Source organism: Plecotus auritus (assembly GCF_963455305.1).
Source record: "Plecotus auritus genome assembly, chromosome: 9".
Classification (NCBI taxonomy): domain Eukaryota; kingdom Metazoa; phylum Chordata; class Mammalia; order Chiroptera; family Vespertilionidae; genus Plecotus; species Plecotus auritus.
In genome coordinates this window covers 96,042,883-96,063,244 of record NC_137783.1, presented here as the reverse complement: position 1 = coordinate 96,063,244, position 20,362 = coordinate 96,042,883, and the positions used below count along the sequence as shown (strand labels likewise).

General features: G+C 41.1%; 1 protein-coding gene across 1 annotated transcript in view; it reads left to right on the top strand.

The window, feature by feature from the left end:
• Nucleotides 1-3,372: 3,372 nt before the first annotated feature.
• NAALAD2 (N-acetylated alpha-linked acidic dipeptidase 2) overlaps nt 3,373-20,362 on the top strand; it is a 50,709-nt gene continuing 33,719 nt past the window's right edge. The window contains exons 1-5 of the mRNA XM_080642695.1: nt 3,373-3,770; nt 4,499-4,610; nt 15,069-15,255; nt 17,968-18,069; nt 18,739-18,864. Coding sequence (XP_080498821.1) covers nt 3,689-3,770; nt 4,499-4,610; nt 15,069-15,255; nt 17,968-18,069; nt 18,739-18,864 — 609 coding nt within the window. The 5' untranslated portion in view covers nt 3,373-3,688. The remainder of the gene's footprint in view (nt 3,771-4,498; nt 4,611-15,068; nt 15,256-17,967; nt 18,070-18,738; nt 18,865-20,362) is intronic.

Genomic DNA, 20,362 nt, shown 5'->3' with positions numbered 1-20,362 from the left:
ACCTAGGGCAGTGGTCGGCAAACTCATTAGTCAACAGAGCAGCAAATTGCGGCTCGCGAGCCGCATGTGGCTCGCGAGTCGCAGTTTTCCAACCACTGACCTAGGGTTTAGAAATATTCAACTGGAACATATCTCTTCTCATGAATCTCAGCCATGTTAACACCAATATTTCACTTTTTCAGAAAGGGGACACTGCTGTCTGCATGACCAGATCATCATCAGGTCACCTTGTGACATCATTCATGTCTGTATCATGTCTGTATCCCTGCAGTGAGCATCTCTGTGATCCCTCTCTTATGAAAGAAATGGCAATATCTTCAAACAAAATATGAACCTTGACACAGTTAAACATCATTCCTTCTTTATGAAATCTTAACTACTGGTATGTTTGTTAAGGGATGCACCTATATTGCTTTATTAGGCCATGAGTCATACTTTGTTTTCAAATCTCCTGTGACCCAGTTGATGGAATTTTAACTTGAAAGTTACAAGAGGACCTCTTTCAGGATGTGAAAATGGGGAAAGATTATGTAGAGCGATTTATGTTTGTGAACGGAGAAACTAGTTCTGTCATGTGAGAGGCCCCTGAATAATGAGCAGGTCAAGTGTGTTAAGCAGTTTTATTGAGAGTTGCATTTTCCAATACCAAAAGGTTCTTATACACTTTTTGGCTTGAAAGGAAAGATTGAAAGGGGTTGGCGTAAATCAACAATGGTGTTTTGTTAAATGTGCTAATAGGAAGCAAATATTGTCCAAAGACAAATAATTAGAAACTGTGATAGCAACCTTCTGTTATAAGGTTAGTTAAGATAAAATAATGTATCTGTATCTGTATCTCTATTAACACAAGGCCAAAGATGTGCTGAACCAGCTAAGTGGACATTTTACGATGGATTGGCAAGACAAAGACTGTAAATGCCACCTACTGAGGCAGCGACAGCCTTCACATTTAAGGTAATATTGCTCCATCCTAGAACACTTACCTTTATTTTTTTTAATATATATTTTATTGATTTTTTACAGAGAGGGAGGGAGAGGGATAGAGAGTTAGAAACATGGATGAGAGAGAAACATCGATCAGCTGCCACCTGCACACTCACTACTGGGGATGTGCCTGCAACCAAGGTACATGCCCCTAACCAGAATCGAACCTGGGACCCTTGAGTCTGCAGGCCGACATTCTATCCACTGAGCCAAACCAGTTAGGGCTAGAACACTTACCTTTAATTACATATTCAATATTTGCCTTCTCATTGTACCATCAGCTTCCTAAAGGCAAAGATCAGATTCTCAGAATTTTTCACTTCTAGCCAGCTGTAGCCTCTTAAATATTGACTTAAGAATAACCTAACTTCAATTTGGGAAAATTAATCAGCTTAGAAAACTGCTAATTAATACACTAATTTCTTCTATTAACCCAACTTTAACTATAAAATTGAGATAGGAGTAGGAAAAAACAAATTTCACCGTTAACAGTCATTTAAATCACTACTTTCTAACTCGTCTTTCTGCAACAAGCCTTCAACTAAAGATGGTTTTGATCTGCTTTTTGGGAGGAATGTAGCCAATAACAGTGATCCCATGGGAGCAGATGGAAAAGGCCAAGAGCCTAGAAATTAAGAAATTATATAATCAATCCTCCAAAGTTATATGTGTAACACATTTTTGTGAATACTAACACAAATGACATTTGATATTGTTTGTGGCATTGAAGAGACCCTTGTCGCCCAACTGAAGTATTTTGAAATCAATTAATTCACTAACAATATTTTGTTCAATGCTAACTATCAGGCATTTCACAGAAGTGCCAAGAGAAAAACCATCAGATATATTCATCAACAATTACAGTGCAAGAAAAAAGTAATTAGATTCTTCTGGAAACTCCTTAGAAGCAAAGTAAAATGCCTTAACTTTGCTAATGTAAACTAACAGGCCGAAGTGATAGGCAACAAGCATTTCTCTGAGATCCAAAAGAACAGCTATTCAGGAAGCACTGATTCGGGCAGAAACCCAGATAGCATTCTGATTAGGGGGTGAAGGCAAGGGGTTTTTATGAGAAAGGGAAGAAGAATAATCACGTTAATAGAAGGCATTTCTATTGGTGCTAATAAGGCAAGGAAGGAATTTCTATAGGGGCAGATAAGCTAAGTTATTGCTTAGCTGTACATAGTGCTGCTGATTCTACAGAATGTCTTTAACTTTCAGTCCTGTCGTCAGAATGTCTGCTTTGCAAACAGTGGTTTGGAATACCATGTTGCTTTGTCCCAGTTATTCTGTCCACTTAAAACATTTCAAAATTGGAGGAGTGAGATGGATAAGGCAGTTCCTCTAGGTTGGTGACTCCAGTTCCATTTCAAGGTGGCTCCATTTACACATATTTTTTAAAGTATGTTTTTATTGATTTCTTTTAGAGAGGAAGGGAAAAAGGATAGAAACGTAGAAACATCGGTGAGAAACATGAGCGATCTGCGATCTGCGATCTGCTGCCTCCTGCATGTCCCCTACTAGGGATCGAGCCTATAACCCAGGCATGTGCCTGACCAGGGATCCAACCAATGACCTCTTGGTTCATGGGTCAACACTCAGACACCAAGAGACACCAGGCAGGCTGTTGACATATTTTTCATAGCTGAGATCATCAGGGCTTGGAAAATGCAGTGGAGATTGGGAGTGAAACCACAGATATACTATCTCTCATAATCCACTCAGAGGCATTTTTCCTCTGGTTGCAAAACTGCTTTCGGTTGGATATGAGGAATCCAGTTGGGACTTGCTAAAAATTGCCTCTAGGGTGAAATGGATGGGTTCGGGAGTGCTCTTTACAGGGACATTCATTGTGCAAACTTTCTAAAACACTTTTGTTGTTGTTCAGAAAACTTACTATACTATAAAGACAAAACACTTTTAAAGAGAAGCATCTGTAAATGTGTAGGTGGGGGAGGACAGGGAGGGTGGCATTTGTTGAGACCCTCCTGTCAGTTATGGAGCAAAGCACTTGCAATGTTTAATCTAATTAACTTGAACCTACAGCACTCCAGTGAGGTAGGGAAACACTCCAGTTAAAGAAGGAACTGAGAATCTGGAGACTTGTCCAGCTAAGGTGGAAACAAAAGAACTCAAACCTATCAGTTGTGATGTTGATACCTGAAGGAACACGTGTGTGACCGTGGAGAGGCCAGCACCCAAAATGCTTCCCAAGTGTGACCCGTTAGAAATTAGGACGGAGAATCTGGGGCAGCAGGGTAATCTACAGGGAAAGAAAAGCAAGTGGGACTTCAGTGCATTTCCAGCTGAAACTTGGCAATTCCTAGAATGGGGGTGGCACAGAGGCAGGTCACCAGAGTTCTTTAGGTACCCAGAGCTCCCAAGGCAGACTTTGCTGCCTGGAATCAACAGACTTGAAGCTGCCTGCCAACTGGAACAATGTGTTTCCCTCCCCTGCAGAGCTTTCTCTCTCCCTTGGAGGCCCCCTGGGGAACGAAGGAGCCAGGAATTGTTTGGAGCAGGTTTTCGCTCCTCTGTGGAGGGACCTGGGGGGCGGAGGCAGGGCCTGGGCCAAGGTCCACGGTGGCTACGCCCCGCGGGGGCCTGGATACTCAGCGCGTCCCCAAGAACGCTCTCCTGGTTCCTGTGCACCCTCGAGGCTCCCTACAGCAGCGTGCGCTCCAAGCTCAGCCGCGAAGAGGCCATGGCGAAGTCCAGGGGCCGGCTGTACCTCTGCATGTGCTTGGCTGCAGCGCTGGCCTCTTTCCTGGCAGGATTCATGGTGGGTAAGTGTGCAAACCCCTGCCCCCAGCTCAGAGCAGCTGCTGCTCTGCAGGAAAAACGGGGTTGGGCTGTGCTGGCCTCATCTGACCTGCTGAGCTCAGCCTCAGCCCGGGATGGTGAACTCCTGGAGTTTCAGCCGAACTGGAAGCCTAACGGAATGCATTGGGCCTTCCTAATAAAGTGTGACCGTAATCCAGATCTATTAAATGCTCCCTGGGTTCAGGGTACTGCTAAGAGCTGTTCAGAGAATTTAGAGCGGTCAGTCTCCGCAGGGATGAACATGGAGGTTTCCGTTACAAGCATTATCAATGAGTCAAAGCTAGTAATTAATATGTGCAGCGTTGCAAAAAGCGCCCTGCCCCCATCATTGACTAAATAAAAATTTGTGAAATGCTCCCTGTGTGTCCAGCATGGTGCTAAGAATTAGATCTCCTCTCTCCACGCCCCCCCCTCCACTCCCCGCCCGCCAGAACAAGACGAAGGCCCAGGCCTTGATGTCTAACGTGGGAAAATGAAAAGAACTTGCTGATATAAAAACTCTTTTTAACCAACTCAAAATTGCATTGCACAGCAGAATTGGAAGGTTCCCTGACTTTAATATGAATATTTCTTACTTAGGGAAGGGTTATTTTTGGCTTCTAGTTTTTATAAAAGTGTAAAGCAAGTGTGTGTGTGTGTGTGTGTGTGTGTGTGTGGTACATATATGTGCCTATGTGTCTTCTCCTCTCAGGCTGGTTTATTAAGCCTCTCAAAGAAACAACCACTACGCTGCGCTATCATCAAAGTGTGCGGTGGAACCTGATATCCGAGATGAAAGCTGAGAACATTAAATCATTTCTTCGGTAAGTTTGTTTTGCATATTAGATCTTAATAATAAAGTGTTTAAGATATTGCAGAGTGAGAAGTGTACTGAAACTGGTTGTATTCCTATGGTAATCTTTGTGTAAAGTTAACATGATATCGCATTCATAAAATGCCCCTAAACCACTATTAGGATACAGTCTATTTGACTGTTGCAGGAGTTTTTCTTGCCTAACTTCATCTTCAGACAAAGTTAGCCAATTGCTTTATTAAGAGATGTTTCAACTTCATGTAACTTTGGGCTGCAACTGAATGTTATTCTTTGTTCCTCAGTTCTGGGTTTAATCAGCAATGTTATTTAAACATTATATTTTGTCAGGAAGACTTAGCTGATTGTAAACTCTGATTTAGAGGGAAGGAGGTTAAAGTTTCAGATTCTGTCTGCCACAGATTAAACCTCTCTCCCATGTTGCAAGTATAAGTAATACAAATCGGACAAAGTGAAAACAAAAGGATCAGTGCAAATCCACAGGTCTCTAGGCACAAAGAAGAGTGACATTTGAGGGAGCGATTTTGAACTCCTTGAAGGTAATCAGCATGACATTTATTTTTATATTCAGACTCTTTTAAAGGATATTGTCATAAGAAATACCCCAGCTTTATTAAAGTACTAGAGGCCCGGTGCATGAAAATTCATACACTTGAGGGAGGAGGGGGTCCCTCAGCCCGGCCTTCCCCTCACACAGTCCGGGAGCCCTTGGGGCGGGAGGCGATCAGGGGAAGGCAATGCCCCCATCACAGCTCTGCTGCTGCCACTGCTGGCAGCACAAGCCTCGGCCAGCCCTGGTTACCTGAGCCTCAGGCAGCCACCATCCAAGGCTTGCCTGCACCTCATGCTGTGCACCTGCCACCCCGGCGGGGCTGAGGGGACTGGGCACCGCCATCTTTGAGGGCATGGCAGTCAATTAGCATATTCCCTCCTTATTGGCTGTGGGTGCCCTCATCTTTGTGAGGGTGTAAGGGTCAATTAGCATATTCCCTCTTTATTAGATAGGATAATTTACATAAAATAAACTGCTTCCATATAAAGCCTGCAATTTGAGAGTATAGACAGATGTATAATAGACTCAACAAACCACCACCTCAATATCAATACAGAAAGTGTACATCGTGCCCTTTGCAGTTGACTCCTCCCTTTACCCCTGGCCCTAGACGATCACTGACCAATTTTATGTCACTATGGATTCCTTTGCATTTTCTAGAATTTTATATAGATGGAATCATACAATAAGTGCTCTTTTGTGTTTATCTTCATTTACTCAGCCTGATGATTTTGGAGTTTATCAAAGTTGTTGAATGTATCAGTAGTTTATTGCTTTTTATTGCTGAGTAGTATTACATTGAATGAATATACTACAATGTGTAGATGATAGACATTTGGGTTATTTCTAGTTTTTATTATTGTGAATAAAGCTGCGATGAGCAAATGTTTGCAAGATTTTGTGTGCTCATATGTTTCATTACTTTCGGATTGCTGTTTTTGGATGATAGGCATATGTTTAACAGAAGAAAATGCCAAACAGACTTCCAAAGGGGTTGTACCACTTTCCATTGCTCTGGATCATGTGTGAATGTACCAGTGCTCCCCATCCTAGCCAGCAGTTAGTATTGTTAGTTGTTTCAATCTTCACCATTCTAATGGGTGTGTAGGGGCATCTCATTGTGCTTTTTTTTAAAAAAAAAAAAAAAACAAAATTAAAAGGCTTTATTGTGAAAAATGAAAATATATCGTCTTCGAAGTCTTCCATTCATAATACTTTACATTTTCTTTTTTGCTTGTTGATTCGTCTCATTCAGAGTTTCACTTTTTCACTAAAATTTCTTCTTTCTTCATTAAGAGAGGTGTCAGTTTCCAACTAAAGAATCTATAATTAATGCTCTCAAAGACTGTGAAGAATTAGCAGCTGCCTCTTTTGTATTTTGAACAGCCTGGTAAACTTTTGGTTTTGATGGATGGGAGGACTCACTGGGCTCATCAAAGGACTTGCAAACTGACCTGCAATCATTTTCTAGTAGAGTATGCAGTCTGACCATATATGGAGCTTTGCAATCTGCTGTATATGTAGTTGTTATCATCCACAATTTTAAGACCACCATGTCTACTTGTCACTGTATATATAGATCATTATGAGGCTGAGATTTATATAATGCAAAAATGGGAGTAAAACAGGGTCATGTGGTAGTCAAGGTCATACCTGGACTTGGTCATTTCCCAGGAGACCTGCAGACAGAGCTGGGGGTCCTATCTTTTCTTCGTCACTCCGTCATCATCACCTGGGACTCACCTGTTTCAGCTCCGTTTGCACTCAGGGCCTGGAGATGCCTTTATGGGTTCAAGGCTGTTCCACCATAAATACCTTAGCTGGCTGACAGTTTGCTTTACATTTGGCAGACTTCATGCATTTAACCTAGTTGCCACTTTGGTTTCAGTTCTCCATGGACAAAGCTCTCACAATTGTTCCCATTTTTACATTATAGAAATCTCACTGTGCTTTTAATTTGCACTTTCTGATGTTAAGCATCATCTCCAGTGCTGATTAGACACTTGTATATCTTCTTTTATAAAGTCTCTCCTTAAATGTTTCCCTATTTTTTAATTGTTTTATTTTCTTATTACTGGGTTGCAGGATGTCTTTCTTCTGGATGTAATTCCTTTGTCAGACATGTATTGTGAATATTCTGTTCTGCGGTTAGCCTTCTTTGTTTACTTAGTAGATTAGTGGAGTTTTTGAAGGGCAGAGATTTTTAAGTCCACTTGGCCAATTTTTATGTTTGTTTCATATGCTGTGTGCTGTTGAACTTTGCCTATGATAATTTGGGAAGAATTTCTTCTAACTTTATTTTTTAGAAGTTTTATCATTTTAGCTTGCACAGTTAGGTCAATTATCCACTTCAACTTAAATTTTGTGTATGGTATGAGATAATCGAGTTTTAAAATATAAATATTAATCTATTCCAACAACATTTTTTGAAAAAAGAAAGCAATTTTCTTTCCCCATTAAATTGCCTTGGCATCTTTGTCTAAAGTCACTTGACCATAAAATGTATGTCCTATTTTTGGATTTTATATTTTCTTCTAATGACCTCTTAATTTATATATCTCAATACCGCGCTGTCTTCTTTAATGTAGTTTAATAATAAGTCTGAAAATCAGGTAGAGTTAATCCTATAAAATTTTCTCTTTGAAAATTGCTTTGACTATTTTAAATCATTTGTATTTCCAAATAAATTGTATTTATTTGACAATTTTCAATATTTCAAGAAAAACAATATTAAATATAATGTTAGATGCAATAAACATTAATAGTTCAAGGAAAACAATTTTAAATATTAATCTTTATTACATGTAACATTGCCATGGCGACCCAGCACTGACTCCCACTGCTGCCAGCGCCCCAACCCAGTACTGACTGCTGAGGGGGCTATGGATCAGGCCTGAAGAGAGGCCCGGGGAGAGAGAAGCAGGGTGTGATCCGTAGCCTCCGTGGTAGCTGTTGATCAGCATTTGCCTCTCTCTTTCGATCCAGGCATGGCCAGCAGCCCTGCCTCTCTTTCTCTCAGGCCTCAGCTTGGGCTGCTGATCAGCCCCGCCTCTCTGATCAGACCCATTGATAGGCCCGGAGATGCTGACTGGCATAGAAACAGACCAATCAGAACCAAATCTGGGTGAAGTGCGAGGAGCCAATGGCTGCCTAGGAGGCAGAGCTTTTGACGCTGACTGGCATAGAAACCGACCAATCAGAGTCTAATCTGGGTGAACTGCGAAGGCAGAGCCTAAGGTGGGTGTTGAGGAAGGGTTTTAAAGGCAACAGCTGTTTGGTGTAAGGTGTAAGAAAGCAGTTCAATTTTTTAATGACCACTTTGGCAGTATAGTGCATATGGCTGGCTATCAGTCCAGATATAGGGATTATGTATTTTTGTCTGCCAAGAGCATCTCCTGCTGCTGAAAAGGTGCCCCCCCCCCTGCCCATTTAAGCAATCCTATCCTATATAATCTATCTATACTACTAAAAGGGTAATATGCTAATTAGACCGGGTTGACCAGCCATCTTCCGGATGTCCGACTTCCTTCCGGACAAAGCCATGGTGGTGGGGGCTGAGGTAGAAGCCATTAGGGGCGATTAGGCCGGCAGGGGAGGGCAGTTGGGAGTGAGATCAGGCTGGCAGGGGAGGGCAGTTGGGGGTAACCAGGTCGACAGGGAGGGCATTTGGGGGTGAGAAGATCAGGCCAGCAAGGTAGGGCAGTTAGGGGTGATCAGGCAGGCAGAGGCAGTTGGGAGCATGATCAGGCCAGCAGGGGAGAGCAGTTGGGGGTGATATCAGGCTGGCAGGAGAAGGCAGTTAGGGGCGATCAGGCAGGCAGTCAGGGGGTTAGGGGCAATAAGACAGGAAGGCAGAGGGAGGGGCAATCAGGCAGGCAGGCAGGAGTGGTCGGACATCCCCCAAGGGATCCCCAATTGAAGAGGGTGCAGGCTGGGCTGAAGGAACCCCCCCTCAGTGCACAAATTTCGTTCACTGGGCCACTAGTATATATATATATTTTTTTTCCCAGTCTGTTATTTGTCCTTTCATGATTAATGGGGCATTTGCAGATCAGAAACTTTTAATTTTAATGAGGTTTAGTTTATCCAGTTTATCAGTTTTTCCTTTTATGGATCATGCTTTTAGGATGATGTGAGTAGCCCTAGATCCCCTTCCCCCTCTCCCCGCCCCTCCACTCCCACATTGTAATTCATCTAGAGTTAATTTCTACATAAGGTACAATGTTTGATGAGGTTTATTCTTCTGCCTATGGATGTCCAATGTTTCCAGCACCATTTGTTGAAATGCTATCCTTTTTCCATTTAATCACTTTTGCATCTTTGTCAAAAATTAGTTGAATACATTTATGGGAGTCTATTTCTGGGTTTCTATTTTGTTCTATTGATCTATGTGTCTACTTTCTCCAATATACTGTCTTTACTTACTTAATTAATTGTATTTGGTTTACATTGGTTAAGAACATTATATAAGTGGTAAGTGTACAATTCTATAATATACCATTTGTGTATTGCATTATATACTCATCACCCAGAGTCTAGTTTCCTTCAGTCACCATATATCTAACCACTCTTACCCTCTTCATCCTCCCCCAACTCCCCTTCCTCTCTGGTAACCACCGTACTGTTGAGTGTCTATGAGTTTTTGTTTGTCCATTTGCTGCTTTAAGTTTTATATCCCATATGTGAGTGAAACATATGGTTCTTGTCCTTTTCCATCTAACTTATTTTACTTAGCATGACACTCTCAAGCTCCAGGCATGCTGCTGACATCATTCTGTCCACACTGTCTTGATTATTGAAGCTGTATCATAAGCCTTAATGTATAGAATGATTTCTCCCACTTTATTCTTTTAAACAATTATTACAGCTATTCAATCTCTTTTGCATTTTTATATAAAATACGAAAGAAACTTTTATTCAGAAGAGTCCTTGCTGAGATTTTGATAGGAATTGCATTAATCTTATAGAGCAATATGGGGTACTTGTCAGTTTTACTATGTTCAGTCTTCTAATCCATGAATATAGTACATCTCTCCAATTATTTAGGCTTATTTTTCTTTTATCAATATTTTATAATTTTCAGGATGTAGATCCTGCATGTGTATTATTAGATTTATATCTATGTGGGGTTTTTTTCCCCCTTTGGAGCAAATGTGAGTGATATGGTGTTTAATTTCAGTTTCCACATGTTTTGTTTTGTTTTGATGTAGAAATACTGTTGATTTTTATGTGTTGTTGTATCCTGTGGCTTGTCTAAACTCACATGTTCTATGACTTTTCTGTAGATTAATTAGGATTTTCTATGTAGACAATCATGCCATTCTTATATGGGGACAATTTTATTTCTCTCTTTCCAAACTGTATGCCTTTTTCTCCTCCTCCGCCTTCTCTTCCTCCTTCTTTGTCTGTGTGTGTGTGTGTGTGTGTGTGTGTGTGTGCGCGCGCGCGCGTACTGACTGAAATTCCAGTACTGTGTTGAATAAAAGTGATGAGACCAACATTCTTCCCCTGTTTCTAAGTCTTGGGGGAAAGCATTCAGAGTTTTACTATTAAATTCAGAGTTTTATCATGTTATCTGTAGATTTTTTTGTGGATGCTCTTTATTGAGTTAAGGAAACTCACCTCTATCCCAACATTGCTAAGAATTTTTTTTTAATTTTATTTATTGATTTTTTTTTTTTAGAGGGGGAGAGAGAGGGGGCAGACAGGAGGGAGAAAGAAGGAGAAAGAGCAAGAGAAAGACATTGATTTGTTGTTTCACTTATTTATGCATTCATTGGTTGATTCTTTTTTGTGCCCTGACCAGGTTTCAAACCCTCAACATTGGCATATTGGGATGATTCTCTAACCAATTGAGCTATCCAGCCATGGCAGAAGTTTTCTTGTTTCTTTTCTAAAATCATGAATGAGTATTAAATATTATCACATGGTTTATCTGCATCAATTTATCTGATCTTATGATATTTCTTTTTTAGCTGGTTAGAAGTTCTTTTATTTCTTTAATGATTTGGGAGAGAGGTTCAAATTCTATCAGGAATGACTTTCCAGTCTCCTCTGGGAATGTGAAATTATCTCTTCTTTCTAATTCTGTAAATTGTTGCTTTATATATTATGAGACTCATTTATGAAGCATATACACATTAATTTGTTATGTCCTCAAGAAAGAACTACCCTTTTTCTTTATGAAATGTCCTTCTTTATCTTTGGTAATAATCTCTATCTTTAAATCTATTTTATTTGGTATAAATATTGCCACATCAGTCTTCTTATAGTATATTTACATGGTATGTCTTCTTTCATTCACTTACTTTTAACCTATCATTTTCTTTACAATTAAAATGTACCATCTAGGAAACTCCATACTATTTCTACAGTGGCTACACCAATCTGCATTCCCACCAACAGTGCATGAGAGTTCTATTTTTTCCACATCCTCACCAACGTGTGTTTGTACATTTATTGAGAGCCATTCTGATAGGCTTGAGGTGATATCTCATTGTGGTTTTAAATTGAATGACCTTGAACATCTGTGATGACCTTGAACATCTTTTCTTCTGTCTGTTGGCCATCTGTATGACCTTTTTGGAGAGTTGTCTATTCAGGTCCTTTGCCCATTTTTAAATTGGATTATTTGTCTTCCTGGTGTTGAGTTATATAAGTTCTTTATAAATTTTAGATAGTAACCCCTTATTTGATGTATCATTGGTAAATATGTTCTCCCATTCAGTGGGTTGTCATTTTCATTTTGTTGATGGTGCAAAAGCTTTTTAGTTTTATGTGGTCCCATTTGCTTATTTTCTTTTCCTTTGTTTCCCTTGCCAGAGAAGATATATCAGAAAAAATATTGCTATAAGAAATGTCTGAGACTTGACTACCTATGTTTTCTTCTAGGATTTTTATGTTTTCATGACTATGTTTAAGTCTAATCCATTTTGAGATTTTTCTTGTGTAAGGTGTGAGTTGGTGGTCTAGTTTGTGTCCATCAGTAAATGAATGGATAAAAAGCTGTGGTACATTTACTCTCAGAAATTTGAACTCATGGCTTCAGTGTTTTCTAGCCTTCAAGATAGCTGTTGAGATTTTGAGGCCATTCGATCCCAGTTTCTTTGTGTCTGATATTTCTTAAAGGAAGGTTTTAGTATCTTCTCTTTCTTTTTTAGAGAGTGAGTGGTAGGGGGGGTTGGAGGGGGAGGAGGGAGAAAGAGAGAGAGTGTGAGTGAAACATCATTGATGTGATAGAGACACATCAATTGGTTGCCTCCCGCACGTGCCCCCAACCAAAGCTGGGGATTGAAACTGCACCCCAGGTATGTGCCCTTGACCAGGAATCAAACCCACAACCCTTCAATCTAAGGGCCAACAATCTAACCACTGAGCAACACTGGCCAGGGCTTCCTAATTTTCAAAATGGGAATAATGGAAGAGAGATTGTGAAAATTCCATGAGATAATTCATGTGAAAGTACCTGGCATATCGTTCCTGGCATATAGTAAGTTTTCAATAAATGTTAATTTTTCTTTTTTTGGTTGTCCTCTGGCTGACTGAAAAACCAATTTACGAAAGTATTATTGTTCTACTGATGGGGAAAGGGGTTTGGGAAATAGTTTTAAAATATTACTTACCTCAAGCAAAATAGATCTCATTAAGAACTACATTTGTCAGGTCACATGAATGTTCCCAATCATTTAAACTCAGAACCAAGAGAACATTGCCCAAACTCAATTCAACAAACCTCTATTGTATAATTCTTAGGTCACAGGCAGGAATTAAGCAGGACGGACTTTCTCTTTAGTGAGATAAACAATTTCATACAAAATGATAAAGCAACAGTATATATATATATATATATATATATTGAGTGGCCAGATTATTATGACCACCCCATCAGTACTTCGTTGAGCCACCTTTTGCCTTCAGTACTGCGGTGATTCTTCTTGGCATTGACTCCATGAGATGTTGAAAGGTGATGCGAGGAATCTGATACCATGCCTGATGAATAGCACTGTCCAGTTCTGTGAGATTTGATGGTTGTGGAACCAGCTGCCTGGTGGCTCTTTTAACTTCGTCCCACAAATGTTCAATTGGATTGAGATCTGGTGATGGTGGGGGCCACCTAAGCAAGGTAAAGTCTCCCTCACATTCTTGAAACCACTCCTGCACAATACGAGCACCCAGGCATGGCGCACTGTCTTGTTGGAAGAAGCCATCTCCATTGGGATACACCATCAACATGATAGGATGAACTTGATCAGCAATGATACTTAGGTATGTTGTGCTATTCAGACATTGTTCCACACAAATTAAAGGGCCCAAATCATGCCAGGAAACATGCCCCAAACCATAACACTGCCCCCACCAGCTTGAAGGGTTGTACTCATGCATGTGGGGTGCATGCTTTCATGCTGTTTCCGCCAAATTCTCATTCTGCCATCTGCATGATGCATCTGGAAACGTGATTCATCAGACCACATGACTTATTTCCAATGCTCGACGGTCCAATCCTTGTGTTTCTGTGTGAATTGGAGACGTTTTATCTTGGTAACTGCAGTCAGCAAAGGCGTTCGAACAGGCCTTCGGCTTCCACATCCCATACAATGCAGTGTACGGCTAATTTGCCTACAAACGTCAGGTGGTCATAATAATCTGGCCACTCAGTGAATATATATGTTAAATCTATATATTATGTTAAATAGACTTGCCCAACTGGTCTCTGGCAAACATGGTATTTTTTCAAAATGTCCTCGCTTACTGATGAGCAGCAAGAAGGCACGCTGCTGGTATAGAGGCGTGATGTTTGTCAGTTCTCACACCTGAGCCTCTACTGATTGTATGTGTTTACCATGAAATGTGTTCTTTTCCAGGGGAGTATGATGTGAAACCTGTAGCTACACACAAACATTTAAAAACTGAGGTGGAGCAGCCAGGCTGGTGTGGCTCCACCAGGAGATCATGGTTCGATTCCCGGTCAGGGCGCATGTCCTGGTTTCTGCTTGATCCCCAGTAGGAGGCATGCAGGAGGCAGCTGATCAGTGATTCTCTCTCATCATTAATGTTTTTCTCTCTCTCTCTCTCCCTCTCTCCCTCTCTCTCCCTCCCTCCCTTCCTCTCTCTGAAATCAATAAAAACACATTTTAAAAAGAAACAAACTGGAGTGGGGCAGAAAAATAAATTTTCTTCCTACCTTTCCTCCAAGGTCTTCTGGCTGGACTGATAAACTAACATAAGATGGATTAACAGGAGAAAATAACCAAATTTATTGCATATGTACACATGGGGGTCCCATAAGAATATGGGGCCGGAGGACAGATCCCGCAGTTCAGGCTTGTATTCCACCTGGAGCTAAAGGGAAGGGCATTTGTGGTTTGGGACTTCAAAGGGCAGAAAGGCAAATCACATGGGACTTCAAAGGGCAGGACAGTAAGTCGCCTGTATTTATCGGTAAATACCTATTTTCTGGGCTATTTTAAACAATGGGACACAGAGACGACTTTGATCAAATGGGCCTTGCTAGATTCCTTCTTGTTTATCAGATTTGGCTCATAGCAAACTATAGTTACCTGTGATGATATCTCCCTTCCTGATGCAAGTTCTCTATTTGAATTCCTTTTAGGCATTAGAGGGAAAGGCCAAAGATTTTTTCTGAGATGTTTATTTCTTGAAAATAACCAGCTTAAAATAATCAGTACCCAAAAAGGCTCATTTTAAGGTGGCCATCTCTGCTCCCCCTCACTGGCACATCGAGAAATGGGTAATGCTAGCTGGGTTTTTTATTTATCTCTGATATAGAAATGACAACTTAATGCCCAAAGTATGAGTAATGCATCTAGAATAGTTCTTAGGCACATCATCTGAAAAGAGTAGTCGTTAACTCCCCCTTGTGTTCTCTTTTCGCTTTAGTTCTTTTACAAAGCTCCCTCATCTGGCGGGAACAGAACAAAATTTGCTGCTTGCCAAGAAAATCCAAACCCAGTGGAAGAAATTTGGACTGGACTCTGCCAAGTTGGTTCATTATGATGTTCTCCTGTCTTACCCTAATGAGACAAATGCTAATTATATATCAATTGTGGATGAACATGACACTGAGGTGATGTAGAATTATTGGTACTTCTCATACTTTACAACTCCACCTTTTTAACATGAATTGGAATGTAGGGTCAAGTAAAGATAAATTTGTTAATAGTGCACTGGAACTCATGTTTTCTAAAAAAGTTAAGTTGCAAACTAATTATTCGGTGTTTACTATGTGCCAGGCACAGTGGTAGGTCCTGTGACCAGAATGAAGACTAGGGCACGGTTCCTTTGCTTAAATAAGGTGAGACAGACATTAAAACACATCATTTCAAATCAACATGGTAAGTGCTCTGAAGAGTATGATTGGGTTCTTTATATACAATGAGAAGGGTCACGTGGCCCAGTGTTGATGTAAGAACATCCAAACCTGTAGAGAATTATTATAAGAGTTTATTTGAGTCAAACTGGTGTTATATGCCAGGTTGCAACTTTTTATGCATTTGAAATTAAGGAGGGAACATAAGGAAGATCACATGGAGGTGTGAGAAAACAAAGTGGGGATTGAATTACAGGATAATTAACACGATTATGAGCTCTCTTGAGGGTGGTTATTTCAAAGGTGTGTTGACCTAAATGCACAGAAACAATGGACAGGGCTTGCTTAAGGCAAAGATCACCTTTTACTAAAAAGTTATATGTCCATTTTTATAAAAGATAATTATGGAGAAATATGTAAATGAGCACTGTACTTAAATGGAATAATAAACTTTTTAAAAGAAATCAACAAATGTTCTATGTTTAGGGTGTGACCTGCCCAGTTAGGAATTTATGATCAGATCATCTTGTAAGGTTACTTTCCATAGAACCCCTTTTTTTGTCCATACCTCCCTGTAAGTCAGAGAAGGCTTCCCAAAAGAGTTGATGTGTAAGTCATGAAGATTCTAAAGGTTTAATTAATCATATGAAAAAGCAAGATAAGAGAATTCTAGGCGGAAGAGAAAATATTGGCAAAACTGGAGATGCACTAATTTCATATTATTGGGAAATTAAAAGATTGTATTTCAAGAGTGTAAAATATAAAGAGAGCCATGAAAAAAATAAAGTGAGCCATGATCAGAGATAAATCAGTATGCAGTTAACTCTTGAACAACATGGGGTGAGGAGCGCCAACCTACAATCCATGTATAACTTTTGACTCCCCAAAACTTTACAAATAGCCTACTGTTGACAGGAAGCCTTACTGGTAACATAAGCAGTCAATTAATGCACATTTTGTATGTCACGTGTATTATATATTATACTAGAGGCCCAATGCACAAAAATTCTTGCACTCATGGGGGTCCCTCAACCCAGCCTGTGCCCTCTCGCAGTCGGGGACCCCTTGGGGGATGTCCACCTACCGAACTTAGGCCTGCTCCCCGGGGGCATTGGGCCTTAGCTGGCAGTCAGACATCCCTCTGGCAGCCCCGGAGCCCTCCTCCTTAGTGCTGCAGAGGAGGCAGGAGAGGCTCCCGCTGTTGCCGCTGTGCTGGCCAGCCATGAGCCAGCTTCTGGCCGAGCGGCACTTCCCCTATGAAAGCTCACTGACCATCAGGAGGCAGCTCCTGCATTGAGCGTCTGCCCCCTGGTGGTCAGTGAGCATCATCCCTACTGATTGTTCTGCTGTTAGGGTCAGTTTGCATATTACCCTTTTATTATATAGGATTCTTAAAGTAAGCTAGAAAAAAGTTATTAAGAAAATCATAAGAGAAATTACATTTACTGTATTGCACATATTTATTGAAAATTTTCTGCTTATAAGTGGTCCCTTGCAGTTCAAACTTGTGTTGTTCAAGGGTCAACTGTATATGTTTTGGAGGAGGTTATGGAAGCGCTTATACACTGTCCTAAGGAACTAGATATTCAACCTCAGTCAATGAAACCATTGACAAGTCCTAGCAAAAATGGAAGGGTGTGGTTAGAGAGGCATTTAGATAGTTTGGGCAGTCTGCAGGTTAGACCTAGACTAGAAAAGGAGTTAAGGTTGGAGTCTAAGACAACAATGCAGGTAAAAGATGATGAAGCCCTGAATTAGGATGATAGCAGGAATGAGGAAGAGGGATAGACTTGAGAAATAGTTAGGAAGCAAGTATTGGCAAGACTTGATTAGTGGTTGGAGGAAGGAGGAGAGGACAGAGTTCGGTTTGATTCCTAGGCGTCTGGTGTGGGTGGCTAGCTAGTGATGCTCATAATAGCAGTAGGGAATACAGAAGTAGACCTGTGATGAGAGAAGATAAATGCAAAGTTAAGGCAGTTGCGTTTGGACAGCCACGCTGAAATGTCCATCAGGCCCTTAAATACATGTCTGGAAGGTCAGGCATCATAAGCATATCAGGTATGGGTGAAATTTTAAGTCAATGAAACCTCCCAGGAAGGGAGTGTGGCATGAAGCTAGCCCTGTACTGCAGATAAAACACAGGGAAACGTTATTTAAATGCAGATGAGAGACAAATGGAAAGGAATAGGAGAATCATGAGAGTGCCACCTTCGAAGCCTGTTTTTATACATCACGTGGGAACTTTTAGTTACCTGAAATCGCATGCATGTATAGATGTTTCCATGATTTTGAAGACAATGAAGATGATAAGGCTCTTTCTCCTTGTTGCCAGTGGAATTTATCTTTTTGATTACAGAACCTAGTTTCAGGATGCTTAATCTTAAGTGTATACTTGGGGCAAGATGAATTATTCCTTAATAGCAATCTAGCAACTTTCTTCCTAATGTCATGTGTTTCATTGCTTGCTAGATTTTTAAAACATCACACCTTGAGCCGCCACCAGATGGATATGAGAATGTTACAGATATTGTACCGCCATATAATGCTTTCTCAGCCCAAGGCACGCCAGAGGTAAAATAAAAAACATCTTCTTATTCAACTCTTTAAAACTTTCTTTGTTATATAAAACCTATATGGAGGACTAAACTGAAGAGATTAGGAGGACCATGCATGCTGATCTTTGAGGTTCAGTGCTATTCACACACTTTCTTAAAAAAGAACAACAGAAAAAGGAAGAAAATAAATACACAAAATGAGACCCTAATAACCAAATGACACTTTTTGAAATAAAGAAATGCTAAGCATGCTTTTAATTCAGTAAGAGCAATAAATGTTTTTACAAGTTTTTTTTTTTGTTCATAGTCTGACTTTGTTAGAATTATAGATGTGATTTTATATATCAGACTATAGACATTTTAAGATGAACTCCATAGTTGGAAATTAAACATAGCTGGGATTTTAAAACGACTTTTATTTAACCTACTTCCCACGACTCAATGTACACTGGTAGTTTCTTCAAAGTAGGACATGTGGTTTAAAATGTTTTACATATTGTCATTTTTAAAACTTTTGAGCATATTGAAATATTTTCTACTTCTGTAGAATTAGCACGGACCTATCTATTGAGCCCAAGCAGGAAAGACAGCATTTGATGATGCAGTGTTGTGGAGCAAACTTCTTCTTCTGTTTTCTCTTTAACTATAGCAGTGTGATGTATTGTTTTCTTTGTTTTCCCTGCAGGGAGGTCTTGTGTATGTAAACTATGCTCGTACTGAAGATTTTTTCAAACTAGAAAGAGAAATGGGCATCAACTGCACGGGAAAGATCGTTATTGCCAGATATGGGAAGATCTTCAGGGGAAACAAAGTACTGTGTCATTTGTTTTCCTAGAGTCCTAGAGTGAAGAAAATAAGATATATTCTGTGAATATAAATGAACATCTTATATTGTTTCCAAAATTGCTTCATATATATATATAAAGCAGGCCCAGTGCACGAAATTCGTGCATTGGGAAGGGGGGTTCCCTCAGCCTGGCCTGTGCCCTCTTGCAGTCCCGGATCCCTCGAGGGATGTCCGCCTGCCGGCTAAGGCCCAATCCCTCTCGCAGTCCAGGCCTCTTGCATTCTGGCACCCTTTGCTCCTTACCTCCCGCCACCGCCGCTGTGCTCTCCAGCTGTGAGCCTGGCTTCTGGCTGAGCAGCACTCCCCCTGTGGGAGTGCACTGACCCCCAGGGGCACCTACTGTCTTGGGCATCTGCCCCCTCATGGTCAGTGCGCACCATAGCGACCAGTCGTTCTGCTGTTTGATCGATTTGCATATTAGTCTTTCATTATATACTAGAGGCCCGGTGGGGGAGGGGGTATCCCTCAGCCCAGCCCACACCCTCTCTAATCTGGGACCCCTCGAGGGATGTCCGACTGCCTGTTTAGGCCCGATCCCAGTAGGATTGGACCTAAACGGCCAGTCGGACATCCCTCTCACAATCCAGGACTGCTGGCTCCCAACTGCTCGCCTGCCTGCCTTCCTGATTGCCCCTAACAGCTTCTGCCTGCCAGCCTGATCACGCCCTAACCACTCCCCTGCCAACCTGATGCCTAACTGCTCCCCTGCCAGCCTGATTGCCCCTAACTGCCCTCCCCTGTAGGCCTGGTCACCCCTAACTGCCCTCCCCTGAAAGCCTGGTCCCCCCCAACTGCTCTCCCCTGTAGGCCTGGTCCCCCTCAACTGCTCTCCCCTGTAGGCCTGGTCACCCCTAACTGCCCTTCCCTGCAGGCCTGGTCCCTCCCAACTGCCCTCCCCTGCTGGCCATCTTGTGGCAGCCATCTTGTGTCCACATGGGGGCAGCCATCTTGTGTGTTGAAGTGTGATGGTCAATTTGCATATTACTCTTTTATTAAATAGGATATAGATATAGATATAGATAGCTATTTCCATGGTTGCACAGAAAATCCTATTTTTATGTTATCTCATATATCTAGAAAGGGAAATTATTTTCAATAATTTTATTACCAAAGCAATATTTGCTTTTTCCCCTCTTTTTAAAAAATGTGTTTATTGCTTTTAGAGAGGAAGAGAGAGAAATATCGATGCATCAATATTGATTGGCTGCCTCCCGCATGCACCCTCCTGGGACTTGAGCCTGCAACTTGGGCATGTGCCCAGACTGGAAATTGAACTGGAGACCTCTTGGTGCATGGGTCGATACACAACCACTGAGCCACACTGGCCAGGCAATATTTGCTTTTTTACTTAATTGAAGGACATTTATATGAATTTTTTAAAAAAGCTTGCCCTGGCCTGTTTGGCTCAGTGTTTAGAGCATCAGCTTGTAGACTGAAGGGTTGCAGGTTTGATTCCCAGTCA